Source organism: Salmo salar, chromosome 17, assembly GCF_965601325.2.
Source record: "Salmo salar chromosome 17, fSalSal1, whole genome shotgun sequence".
In the NCBI taxonomy this organism is placed as follows: Eukaryota; Metazoa; Chordata; class Actinopteri; order Salmoniformes; family Salmonidae; genus Salmo; species Salmo salar.
The window spans coordinates 27,752,912-27,767,234 of NC_138307.1; the positions used below are offsets into that span (position 1 = coordinate 27,752,912).

Here is a 14,323-nt window from a genome sequence, read left to right on the forward strand (position 1 = left end):
AAACTGACTATAAACTGACTATCCACTGACTATCCACTGACTATCAACTGACTATCAACTGACTATAAACTGACTATAAACTGACTATAAACTGACTATCCACTGACTATAAACTGACTATAAACTGACTATCCACTGACTATCCACTGACTATCCACCAACTATCCACTGACTATAAACTGACTATCCACTGACTATAAACTGACTATAAACTGACTTTCCACTCACTATAAACTGACTATCCACTGACTATAAACTGACTATCAACTGACTATAAACTGACTATAAACTGACTATAAACTGACTATCCACTGACTATAAACTGACTATAAACTGACTATAAACTGACTATAAACTGACTATCCACTGACTATAAACTGACTATCCACTGACTATCCACTGACTATCAACTGACTATCCACTGACTATAAACTGACTATCAACTGACTATAAACTGACTATAAACTGACTATAAACTGACTATCCACTGACTATAAACTGACTATAAACTGACTATAAACTGACTATAAACTGACTATCCACTGACTATCCACTGACTATAAACTGACTATAAACTGACTATAAACTGACTATAAACTGACTATCCACTGACTATCCACTGACTATCAACTGACTAACAACTGACTATAAACTGACTATAAACTGACTATAAACTGACTATCCACTGACTATAAACTGACTATAAACTGACTATAAACTGACTATAAACTGACTATCCACTGACTATCCACTGACTATCCACCAACTATCCACTGACTATAAACTGACTATCCACTGACTATAAACTGACTATAAACTGACTATCCACTCACTATAAACTGACTATCCACTGACTATAAACTGACTATCCACTGACTATAAACTGACTATCCACTGACTATAAACTGACTATAAACTGACTATCCACTGACTATCCACTGACTATAAACTGACTATAAACTGACTATAAACTGACTATAAACTGACTATCCACTGACTATCCACTGACTATCAACTGACTATCAACTGACTATAAACTGACTATAAACTGACTATAAACTGACTATCCACTGACTATAAACTGACTATAAACTGACTATATACTGACTATCCACTGACTATAAACTGACTATCCACTGACTATAAACTGACTATAAACTGACTATCCACTGACTATCCACTGACTATAAACTGACTATCCACTGACTATAAACTGACTATAAACTGACTATCCACTGACTATAAACTGACTATAAACTGACTATAAACTGACTATCCACTGACTATCAACTGACTATCCACTGACTATCCACTGACTATCAACTGACTATCCACTGACTATAAACTGACTATAAACTGACTATAAACTGACTATAAACTGACTATCCACTGACTATAAACTGACTATAAACTGACTATAAACTGACTATAAACTGACTATAAACTGACTATCCACTGACTATCCACTGACTATAAACTGACTATAAACTGACTATAAACTGACTATCCACTGACTATCCACTGACTATCAACTGACTAACAACTGACTATAAACTGACTATAAACTGACTATAAACTGACTATCCACTGACTATAAACTGACTATAAACTGACTATAAACTGACTATAAACTGACTATCCACTGACTATCCACTGACTATCCACCAACTATCCACTGACTATAAACTGACTATCCACTGACTATAAACTGACTATAAACTGACTATCCACTCACTATAAACTGACTATCCACTGACTATAAACTGACTATCCACTGACTATAAACTGACTATCCACTGACTATAAACTGACTATAAACTGACTATCCACTGACTATAAACTGACTATCCACTGACTATAAACTGACTATCCACTGACTATCAACTGACTATAAACTGACTATAAACTGACTATCCACTGACTATAAACTGACTATAAACTGACTATAAACTGACTATCCACTGACTATAAACTGACTATTCACTGACTATCCACTGACTATAAACTGACTATCCACTGACTATAAACTGACTATCCACTGACTATAAACTGACTATCCACTGACTATCCACTGACTATAAACTGACTATCCACTGACTATAAACTGACTATCCACTGACTATCCACTGACTATAAACTGACTATCCACTGACTATAAACTGACTATCCACTGACTATAAAATGACTATCCACTGACTATAAAATGACTATCCACTGACTATAAAATGACTATCCACTGACTATCCACTGACTATCAACTGACTAGTGACTGACTGGTCATGTTGTAATGTCATGTTGGTAATGGAGGAATCATGTTGCTCTGACAGCATCTGTCAGAATGCTACAAAGCAGTGGGCCTCCCAAGTGGCGCTGCGGTCTAAGGCACTGCATCACAGTGCTAGCTGTGCCACTAGAGATCGTGGTTCGAGTCCAGGCTCTGTCGCAGCCAGCCGCGACTGGGAGACCTATGGGGCGGTGCACAATTGGCCCAGCGTCGTCTGGGTTAGTGGAGGGTTTGGCTGGCAGGGATGTCCTTGTCCCATCGCTCTCTAGCAACTCCTGTAGCCGGGCGCATGCACGCTGACACGGTCGCAAGGGGCAGGGTGTTTCCTCTGACACATTGGTGTGGCTGGCTTGTCAAGAAGCAGTACGGCTTGGTCGGGTTGTGTTTTGGAGGACGCACGGCCCTCGACCTTCGGCTCTCCTGAGTTCGTACGGGAGTTGCAGCGATGAGACAAGACTGTAACTACCAATTGGATATCACAAAATTGGGGAGAAAAAGGGTAAACAACATTTTTTTATATATAAATAAATAAAAAACAAAGCCAGAAAGCCAAATGAAGGGTTCACAATTGAAGTCTTCATCTTTGAAATATGGATGAGCATAAAGTGGGCATGAGCTGAGGTGCATGACATCTCCCAAGACCGTTTCTTCACCCTTGAATGACCACAGAACATACAGAGCTCCAGTTCACTCATCTAAACCTTGTTTAGAGAATATCAACTCTTTATAGTAGGATTTCCCAACGTTTTTAGCTGAACCATTAATACAAATATAACTCATGTTTGGATAAGTCCCTGTTACTAACCGTTCTCCTCTCTTCTCTCTCCAGGAGCCTATGGAGTAGTCCTGAAGTGCAGGCATAAGGTAAGACCATGACGGAATCATTGTCACACAGTTGATTCTTCAGGTCCTCAAGTCTCATGTAAAATACACAGTAACATTTTACTCTTATTCCTTAAGGTATACATGTTAATAACAGGTTCTCTTCATTCTTAAGGTATAAATGCTCATAACAGGTTCTCTTCATCCTTAAGGTATACATGCTCATAACAGGTTCTCTTTATCCTTAAAGGTCCTCTTAGTGATCCCTTCCCGCAATGGGATTGATTTGACAACACCCAGTGAAATTGCAGGGCGCTAAATTCAAACAACAGAAATCTCATAATTAAAATTCCTCAAACATACAAGTATTATACACCATTTTAAAGATAAACTTCTTGTTAATCCAACCACAGTGTCCAATTTCAAAAAGGCTTTACGGCGAAAGCATGCGATTATGTTAGGTCAGCGCCTAGTCACAAAAAAACATACAGCCATTTTCCAGCCTAAGAGAGGAGTCACAAAAAGCAGAAATAGAGATAAAATTCATCACTAACCTTTGATGATCTTCGTCAGATGGCACTCATAGGACTTCATGTTACACAATACATGTATGTTTTGTTCGATAAAGTTCATATTTATATCCAAAAATCTCAGTTTACATTGGCGCGTTATGTTCAGTAATGTTTTGCCTCCAAAACATCCGGTGAATTTGCAGAGCCACATCAATTTACAGAAATACTCATCATAAACTTTGATGAAAGATACAAGTGTTATACATAGGATTAAAGATACACTTCTCCTTAATGCAACCGCTGTGTCAGATTTCAAAAAAGCTTTACGGCGAAAGCACACCATGCGATAATCTGAGTACAGCGCTCAGCCACCAAAACAAGCCATACAGATACCCGCCATGTTTCAGAGTCAGTAAAAGTCAAAAATAGCGTTATAAATATTCACTTACCTTTGATGATCTTCATCGGAATGCACTCCCAGGAATCCCAGTTCCACAATAAATGTTTGTTTTGTTCGATAAAGTTCATCTTTATATCCAAATACCTCCTTTTTGTTCGCGTTTTTAGTTCACTAATCCAAGTGCACAAAGTCCAGACGAAAAGTCAAAAAAGTTCCATTAAAGTTCGTAGAAACTTGTCAAACGATGTTTCTAATCAATCTTTAGGATGTTTTTATTATAAATCTCAATAATATTCCAACCAGACAATTCCGTTGTCATTAGAAAGGAAAGAGAACGGATCCCGCGCCCAAGGCCACGCGCGATAAACAACTCATGGCTTTCAGCTGAGCCACTTACTGTGAGTGGTCTTATTCCTTCCCCTTTCACAATAGAAGCCTGAAACGACGTTCTAAAGACTGTTGCCATCTAGTGGAAGCCTTAGGAAGTGCAATCTGACCCCATTTACACTGGATATTGCATAGGCAATCACTTGAAAAACTACAACCTCAGATTTCCCACTTCCTGGTTGGATTTTTCTCAGGTTTTCGCCTGCCATATGAGTTCTGTTATACTCACAGACATCATTCAAACAGTTTTAGCAACTTCAGAGTGTTTTCTATCCAAATATACTAATAATATGCATATCCTAGCTTCTGGGCCTGAGTAGCAGGCAGTTTACTCTGGGCACGCTTTTCATCCGGACGTGAAAATACTGCCCCCTAGCCCAAAGACATTATTAAAGGTGCAATATGCTGAAACCGCTTTCCTGGTTGCTAAAATTCGAATAGTTTGCCTAATTTCAGTTTATGTGACAGAACAAGCAAGTATAGTTTAGAGAATCATTGTACCATCTAAAGAGCTGTGAAATATATTTTCCATAACCAAAAATACTGTATTTTCAGCTGTTTGAAGCTGGTGTACAAAATCGAAAGTAAAAGACGCAAAAAAAATTTACTTAAGAATGGGAAGTATAGAAATAGAGCACATAGAACAGATCTACTGCTTCTTAGACTTGATTTCACTGAGAATGACAGATTTATATAAACACATTTCTATGTGAATTTAGTCAGGTCACCCAAAAAATGACATATTTCATCTTTACGGTATACATGCTCATAACAGGTAATAATGCATTATACCTGTTGGCTATAGTAAACAAGGCCATGCACAGACCTTTTCGGGGGAATGTGCGCAAACAAAAAAGGGCACGCACACAATGTTTTGCCGCAACCGCGGCACAGACTCATTGAGCTATTATTAGAAGAAGAGGGGAAAGCAGCGCCATCTGAGGAGTAAAGTATTCAGATAAACTGTTTAGAATATTGAAGGCAGTGTGATGTTACAGCTATATTTGGACATCTAGCCAGAAGCCACCCAAACCAGGCCTGTCTAAATATGACCATGATCAATCACATCGCCAGGTAGACTATTGTTCTGGCAAAGATGAGTCACTATTTTATATGATAAACTCAGTCCTACTCTATTTTTGCCGAGGAAAACTGGAGGAAATGAAACAAAATATTGGTCACTACCCACTGGGCACAGTTTAAGGTCTAAAATTCTAAAATTGATGAAATAGTTGTTTTTTCTCATTAATCTACCCACAATACCCCATAATGACAAAGCAAATACAGATTTTTATACATTTTTTCAAATGTATAAAATGTTTGTTTTTTTAAATATCACATTTACATAAGTATTCAGACCCTTTACTCAGTGCTTTGATGAAGCACATTTGGCAGCAATTACAGCCTCAGGTCTTCTTGGGTATAATGCTACAAGCTTGGCACACCTGTATTTGGGGAGTTTCTCCCATTCTTCTCTGCAGATCCTCTCAAGCTCTGTCAGATTGGTTGGGGAGCGTCGCTGCACAGCTATTTTCAGGTCTCTCCAGAGATGTTGGATCGGGTTCAAGTCTGTGCTCTGGCTGGGCCAATCAAGGACATTCAGAGACTTGTCCCTAAGCCACTCCTGCGTTGTCTTGGCTGTGTGCTTAGGGTCGTTGTCCTGTTGGAAGGTGAACCTTCGACCCTGTATGAGGTCCTGAACGCTCTAGAGCAGGTTTTCATGAAGGATCTCTGTACTTTGGTCCGTTCATCTTTCCCTCGGTCTTGACTTGTCTCCCAGTCCCTGCCGCTGAAAAACATCCCCACAGCGTGATGCTGCCACCACCATGCTTCACCGTAGGGATGGTAATGGCTAGGTGATGAGCGGTGCCTGATTTCCTCCAGACGTGACTCTTGGTATTCAGAGCGAAGAGTTCAATCTTGGTTTCATCAGACCATAAAATCTTGTTTCTCATGGTCTGAGAGTCCTTAAGGTGCCTTTTGCCAAACTCCAAGTGGGCTGTCATGTGCCTTTTATTGAGTGGCTTCCGTCTGCTCACTCTACCATAAAGACCTGATTGGTGGAGTGCTGCAGAGATGGTTGTCCTTCTGGAAGGTTCTCCCATTTCCACAGAGGAACTCTGGAGCTCTGTCAGAGTGACCATCGGGTTCTTGGTCACCTCCCTGACAAAGGCCCTTCTCCCCCGATTGCTGGGTGTTGTTTGGCAGGGCGGCCAGCTCTAGGAAGAGTTTTGGTGGTTCCAAACCTCTTCCATTTAAGAATGATGGAGGCCACTGTGTTCTTGGGGGCCTTCAATGCTTCCCCAGATCTTTGCCTCAACACAATCCTGTCTCAGAGCTCTACGGACAATTCCTTCAATCTCATGGCTTGGTTTTTGCTCTGACATGCACTGTCAACAATGGGTCCTTATATAGACAGGTGTGTGCCTTTCCAAATCATGTCCAATCAATAGAATTTACCACAGGTGGGCTCCAATGAAGTTGTAGAAACATCTCAAGGATGATACAATGGAAAGAGGATGCACCTGAGCACAATTTAGAGTCTCATAGCAAAGGGTCTGAATACTTATGTAAATAAGGTATTTCAGTTTTTATGTTTTATACGTTTGTAAAACATTTTTTTCCATTTAATCCATTTTAGAATAAGGCTGTAACGTAACAAAATGTGGAATAAGTGAAGGGGTCTGAATACTGTCTGAATGCACTGTATGCCCGTTACAGTATGTGGGTTCTGATGAAAGGACGTCATGTTTTTAAAAGAGATTAATCCTGCAGAGATCTATAGACAGGCAGAATCTGATACAGGGCTGATCTATTTCTTTGATGGAATGTGTGGTGTGCAAAAGTCAACTTTTGGTCATTGTATTCACGGGGACATATTTTGATGTGATATGTGTTCTCCCTGAATGGTTACCCATGAAATTGGCTACACCAGTGTTGGCTACACCTGATGATTAGGCCCTGACATAAAACCCAGTGTAGTTTGGAACAATTGGATCAACTTACTGATTCACTACATGGAAATCATGTTGAACTCACAACAAACCTTCTAGTTTATTGATAGTTGTCCAGGGCACAGCAACATAACCTTCTAGTTTATTGATAGTTGTCCAGGGCACAGCAACAGAACCTTGTAGTTTATTGATAGTAGTCCAGGGCAGAGCAACAGAAACATGTAGTTTATTGATAGTAGTCCAGGGCAGAGCAACAGAAACATGTAGTTTATTGATAGTAGTCCAGGGCAGAGCAACAGAAACATGTAGTTTATTGATAGTTGTCCAGGGCAGAGCAACATAACCTTGTAGTTTATTGATAGTTGTCCAGGGCAGAGCAACAGAACCTTGTAGTTTATTGATAGTTGTCCAGGGCAGAGCAACAGAACCTTGTAGTTTATTGATAGTAGTCCAGGGCAGAGCAACAGAAACGTGTAGTTTATTGATAGTAGTCCAGGGCAGAGCAACAGAACCTTGTAGTTTATTGATAGTAGTCCAGGGCAGGGCAACAGAACCTTGTAGTTTATTGATAGTAGTCCAGGGCAGGGCAGAGCAACAGAACCTTGTAGTTTATTGATAGTAGTCCAGGGCAGGGCAGAGCAACAGAACCTTGTAGTTTATTGTTAGTAGTCCAGGGCAGGGCAGAGCAACAGAACCTTGTAGTTTATTGATAGTAGTCCAGGGCAGAGCAACAGAACCTTGTAGTTTATTCATAGTAGTCCAGGGCAGGGCAACAGAACCTTGTAGTTTATTGATAGTAGTCCAGGGCAGGGCAGAGCAACAGAACCTTGTAGTTTATTGATACTAGTCCAGGGCAGGGCAGAGCAACAGAACCTTGTAGTTTATTGATAGTAGTCCAGGGCAGGGCAGAGCAACAGAACCTTGTAGTTTATTCATAGTTGTCCAGGGCAGGGCAGAGCAACAGAACCTTGCAGTTTATTGATAGTAGTCCAGGGCACAGCAACATAACCTTGTAGTTTATTGATAGTAGTCCAGGGCAGGGCAACAGAACCTTGTAGTTTATTGATAGTAGTCCAGGGCAGGGCAGAGCAACAGAACCTTGTAGTTTATTGATAGTTGTCCAGGGCAGGGCAGAGCAACGGAACCTTGTAGTTTATTGATAGTAGTCCAGGGCAGGGCAGAGCAACAGAACCTTGTAGTTTATTGATAGTAGTCCAGGGCAGGGCAGAGCAACAGAACCTTGTAGTTTATTGATAGTAGTCCAGGGCAGGGCAGAGCAACAGAACCTTGTAGTTTATTGATAGTAGTCCAGGGCAGGGCAGAGCAACAGAACCTTGTAGTTTATTGATAGTTGTCCAGGGCAGAGCAACAGAACCTTGTAGTTTATTGATAGTAGTCCAGGGCAGAGCAACAGAACCTTGTAGTTTATTGATAGTAGTCCAGGGCAGGGCAGAGCAACAGAACCAAGGTCAATCAGTAGCAGTGTTGGTAACGTGGACCTTTAACCGTTGACATCATCAACTCCGCATCATATTGATTAGTTAGGCTACAGCCAAACCTGTATTGATCATCTCTTAGTTGGTCAGTTGATCAGGCCTGGGGAGAAACTATTTGGAGCAAGGGGAAAAGTTAATATAGTGCGTCCCAAATGGCACCCTATTCCGTATATAGTGCGCTACTTTTGACCAGGGCTCATAGGGCCCATAGGGATCTGGTCTAAAGTAGTGCACCAAATAGAGAATAGGGTGCCATTTTAGAAGCTTGCAATAGTTTTAGTAGGCAGACACCTCCATTCAGAGGTTGGGAAATGATTTACTAATTGAATTAAATTAACTATTCAAGTCAGAATCATAATAAAATCATAATATCTGGACTAATTTGCAATGAGGCTAAATCATTTGAATGAAAAGTTCACTAAAGTTTCTCTGCAATATACAGGCCATGTCCCAGAAAATATTTTCCAGTCCAAGTTACCTCTTATCTCAATTATTGCCATTATGCTAATGTTCCCCAATAGCCTCTCAGAAATCCTGTTATGAAGTGTATTTTTAGCCTGAAACTTTTTTAGTGGAAAGGGGTTTCCTGAATCCTGATGAATATCCTGATGAATATGAATATGAAATGGGACCCTATTCCCTACATAGTGTCCTACTTTTGACCAGACCCTATGTAGGACCTGGTCAAATGTATTGCACTATATAGGGAATAGGGTCCCATTTCGGATGCAGCCTTGGTCAAAGCCATCATGCAGAACAGCACCCACCTCAGTAGCTGAATCTTTTAGAAGATGTTTCAGATGAAACCTAACAGAATCACCTCAGTAGATGAATCTTTTAGAACATGTTTCAGATGAAACCTAACAGAATCACCTCAGTAGATGAATCTTTTAGAACATGTTTCAGATGAAACCTAACAGAATCACCTCAGTAGATGAATCTTTTAGAACATGTTTCAGATGAAACCTAACAGAATCACCTCAGTAGATGAATCTTTTAGAACATGTTTCAGATGAAACCTAACAGAATCACCTCAGTAGATGAATCTTTTAGAACATGTTTCAGATGAAACCTAACAGAATCACCTCAGTAGATGAATCTTTTAGAACATGTTTCAGATGAAACCTAACAGAATCACCTCAGTAGATGAATCTTTTAGAACGTGTTTCAGATGAAACCTAACAGAATCACCTCAGTAGGTTGGTCAGCCTGTCAATCAAGAGACCAAACATTCTTTTGACAAATGATAAATTCTCACCAAGCATTAAATTCTATTAGGTTTCATCTGAAACATGTTCTAAAAGATTCAGCTACTGAGGTGATTCTGTTAGGTTTCATCTGAAACATGTTCTAAAAGATTCATTGTCTTGATGAAAGGGTATTTTACTTTGTTCAAGTTTGTTTACCATTCTCTCATTCTTTCTTTGGATGGAGAAACGGAGAGATGGAGGGGCTCTCCTCTCCTCCCTGTGATTGTGTCATCTACATGTGTTGTTCCTGGCTGGTCTATTTTGAGACAGCAGAGAGAGACTGCATCTTTTCATTTGTCTTTTCTTTCCCAGACGCGTTTCTGTTTGCACAGTTGGGCACAGCTGTGGACACTTGTGCTTGTGCTCCAGCTCCCCCAAACCAAACTCAACTCTGGGCATGGCTTTCAGCTCACAACTCATAGCAAACACGTCCTTTCTTGTATGGGGGCTGAAAATAATTTGTAGTTGAATTAGCCTATGTTTCACTTCACCATCCATTCTGAGGAAGACTGGGGCGCAGGTAGCCTAGTGGTTAGAGCTGACAAGGTAAAAATCGGTTGTTCTGCTCTTGAACAAGGCAGTTAACCTGCTGTCATTGTAAGTAAGAATTTGTTCTTAACTGACTTGCCTAGTTAAATAAATAAAAAATACGTTTGGAGTGACTGCAGACACAACATGACTAATGTTATGCTTCACTTGCTAGTCACACGTTCTGAACAACGGCTAACTTACTTGTTGCACTTTTGATCTTTGTGAGGGGGTGTGGTTACTGGCTGTCCTTATGAAGAGAACTGTAGGTGGAGTTACTGGCTAGTGTCCTTATGAAGAGAACTGTAGGAGGTGGAGGTACTGGCTAGTGTCCTTATGAAGAGAACTGTAGGAGGTGGAGGTACTGGCTAGTGTCCTTATGAAGAGAACTGTAGGAGGTGGAGTTACTGGCTAGTGTCCTTATGAAGAGAACTGTAGGAGGTGGAGTTACTGGCTAGCGTCCTTATGAAGAGAACTGTAGGAGGTGGAGGTACTGGCTAGTGTCCTTATGAAGAGAACTGTAGGAGGTGGAGTTACTGGCTAGTGTCCTTATGAAGAGAACTGTAGGAGGTGGAGTTACTGGCTAGTGTCCTTATGAAGAGAACTGTAGGAGGTGGAGTTACTGGTTAGTGTCCTTATGAAGAGAACTGTAGGAGGTGGAGGTACTGGCTAGTGTCCTTATGAAGAGAACTGTAGGAGGTGGAGTTACTGGCTAGTGTCCTTATGAAGAGAACTGTAGGAGGTGGAGTTACTGGCTAGTGTCCTTATGAAGAAAACTGTAGGAGGTGGAGTTACTGGCTAGTGTCGTCCTGTGTTATTTTGTAGTGTAGCAGTGTAGTCTAATAGTCCCTGTGTTATCCTGTAGTGTAGTAGTGTAGTCTAATAGTCCCTGTGTTATCCTGTAGTGTAGCAGTGTAGTCTAATAGTCCCTGTGTTATCCTGTAGTGTAGCAGTGTAGTCTAATAGTCCCTGTGTTATCCTGTAGTGTAGCAGTGTAGTCTAATAGTCCCTGTGTTATCCTGTAGTGTAGCAGTGTAGTCTAATAGTCCCTGTGTTATCCTGTAGTGTAGCAGTGTAGTCTAATAGTCCCTGTGTTATCCTGTAGTGTAGCAGTGTAGTCTAATAGTCCCTGTGTTATCCTGTAGTGTAGCAGTGTAGTCTAATAGTGCCTGTGTTATCCTGTAGTGTAGCAGTGTAGTCTAATAGTCCCTGTGTTATCCTGTAGTGTAGCAGTGTAGTCTAATAGTCCCTGTGTTATCCTGTAGTGTAGCAGTGTAGTCTAATAGTCCCTGTGTTATTTTGTAGTGTAGCACTGTAGTCTAATAGTCCCTGTGTTATCCTGTAGTGTAGCAGTGTGATCTTTTCCTGGGGAGGGGCTTAGGAAGACAGTCAGGCAGGCAGGGGACGGGTGAATGGATGAGGGCACATTGGATTTGTTCTGCCAGGCCTCGTTGCACTGTAGTCCCCACTGTAGTACTGACTGACATCCAGGGTGAAGCTATAGAGGCCCAGGCAGCTCAGTTCAAGGAGTTTAAACAGTGATAACTTGGATTTGTTTGTGTCTCTAACCTGCATTTCTCTGACAGAACTGTTATGGCATCTATTGGTTACTAGGGATGGCCATGAGCACTGAACGGAGGTCACAACTCCATCTATTGGTTACTAGGGATGGCCATGAGTACTCGAATGAACGTCACAACTCCATCTATTGGTTACTAGGGATGGCCATGAGTACTGAACGGGCGTCAAAACTCCATCTATTGGTTACTAGGGATGGCCATGAGTACTCGAATGGACGTCACAACTCCATCTATTTCTTACTAGGGATGGCCATGAGTACTGAACGGAGGTCACAACTCCATCTATTGGTTACTAGGGATGGCCATGAGTACTGAACGGACGTCACAACTCCATCTATTGGTTACTAGGGATGGCCATGAGTACTGAACGGAGATCACAACTCCATCTATTGGTTACTAGGCATGGCCATGAGTACTGAACGGACGTCACAACTCTATCTATTGGTTACTAGGGATGGCCATGAGTACTCGAATGGACGTCACAACTCCATCTATTGGTTACTAGGGATGGCCATGAGTACTGAACGGGCGTCAAAACTCCATCTATTGGTTACTAGGGATGGCCATGAGTACTCGAATGGACGTCACAACTCCATCTATTTCTTACTAGGGATGGCCATGAGTACTGAACGGAGGTCACAACTCCATCTATTGGTTACTATGGATGGCCATGAGCACTGAACGGAGGTCACAACTTCATCTATTGGTTACTAGGGATGGCCATGAGCACTGAACGGAGGTCACAACTCCATCTATTGGTTACTAGGGATGGCCATGAGCACTGAACGGAGGTCACAACTCCATCTATTGGTTACTAGGGATGGCCATGAGTACTCGAATGAACGTCACAACTCCATCTATTGGTTACTAGGGATGGCCATGAGTACTGAACGGGCGTCAAAACTCCATCTATTGGTTACTAGGGATGGCCATGAGTACTCGAATGGACGTCACAACTCCATCTATTTCTTACTAGGGATGGCCATGAGTACTGAACGGAGGTCACAACTCCATCTATTGGTTACTAGGGATGGCCATGAGTACTGAACGGACGTCACAACTCCATCTATTGGTTACTAGGGATGGCCATGAGTACTGAACGGAGATCACAACTCCATCTATTGGTTACAAGGCATGGCCATGAGTACTGAACGGACGTCACAACTCCATCTATTGGTTACTAGGGATGGCCATGAGTACTCGAATGGACGTCACAACTCCATCTATTGGTTACTAGGGATGGCCATGAGTACTGAACGGGGGTCAAAACTCCATCTATTGGTTACTAGGGATGGCCATGAGTACTCGAATGGACGTCACAACTCCATCTATTTCTTACTAGGGATGGCCATGAGTACTGAACGGAGGTCACAACTCCATCTATTGGTTACTATGGATGGCCATGAGCACTGAACGGAGGTCACAACTTCATCTATTGGTTACTAGGGATGGCCATGAGCACTGAACGGAGGTCACAACTCCATCTATTGGTTACTAGGGATGGCCATGAGTACTGAACGGACGTCACAACTCCATCTATTGGTTACTAGGGATGGCCATGAGTACTGAACGGAGATCACAACTCCATCTATTGGTTACTAGGGATGGCCATGAGTACTGAACGGACGTCACAACTCCATCTATTGGTTACTAGGGATGGCCATGAGTACTGAACGGAGGTCACAACTCCATCTATTGGTTACTAGGGATGGCCATGAGTACTCGAATGGACGTCACAACTCCATCTATTGGTTACTAGGGATGGCCATGAGTACTGAACGGAGGTCACAACTCCATCTATTGGTTACTAGGGATGGCCATGAGTACTCGAATGGACGTCACAACTCCATCTATTGGTTACTAGGGATGGCCATGAGTACTGAACGGGCGTCACAACTCCATCTATTGGTTACTAGGGATGGCCATGAGCACTGAACGGAGGTCACAACTCCATCTATTGGTTACTAGGGATGGCCATGAGTACTCGAATGGACGTCACAACTCCATCTATTTGTTACTAGGGATGGCCATGAGCACTGAACGGACGTCACAACTCCATCTATTGGTTACTAGGGATGGCCATGAGTACTGAACGGACGTCACAACTCCA

At 41.8% G+C, this 14,323-nt stretch overlaps 1 protein-coding gene across 2 annotated transcripts in view; it reads left to right on the forward strand.

Annotated features, from left to right (window-relative positions):
- Positions 1-14,323, forward strand: part of LOC106600438 (cyclin-dependent kinase-like 5) — a 204,851-nt gene that overhangs the window by 136,614 nt on the left and 53,914 nt on the right. For both annotated transcript variants that reach the window (XM_045699510.2, XM_082963716.1), the window contains exon 3: positions 3,114-3,148. In XM_045699510.2, the coding sequence (XP_045555466.1) occupies positions 3,114-3,148 (35 nt within the window). The remainder of the gene's footprint in view (positions 1-3,113; positions 3,149-14,323) is intronic.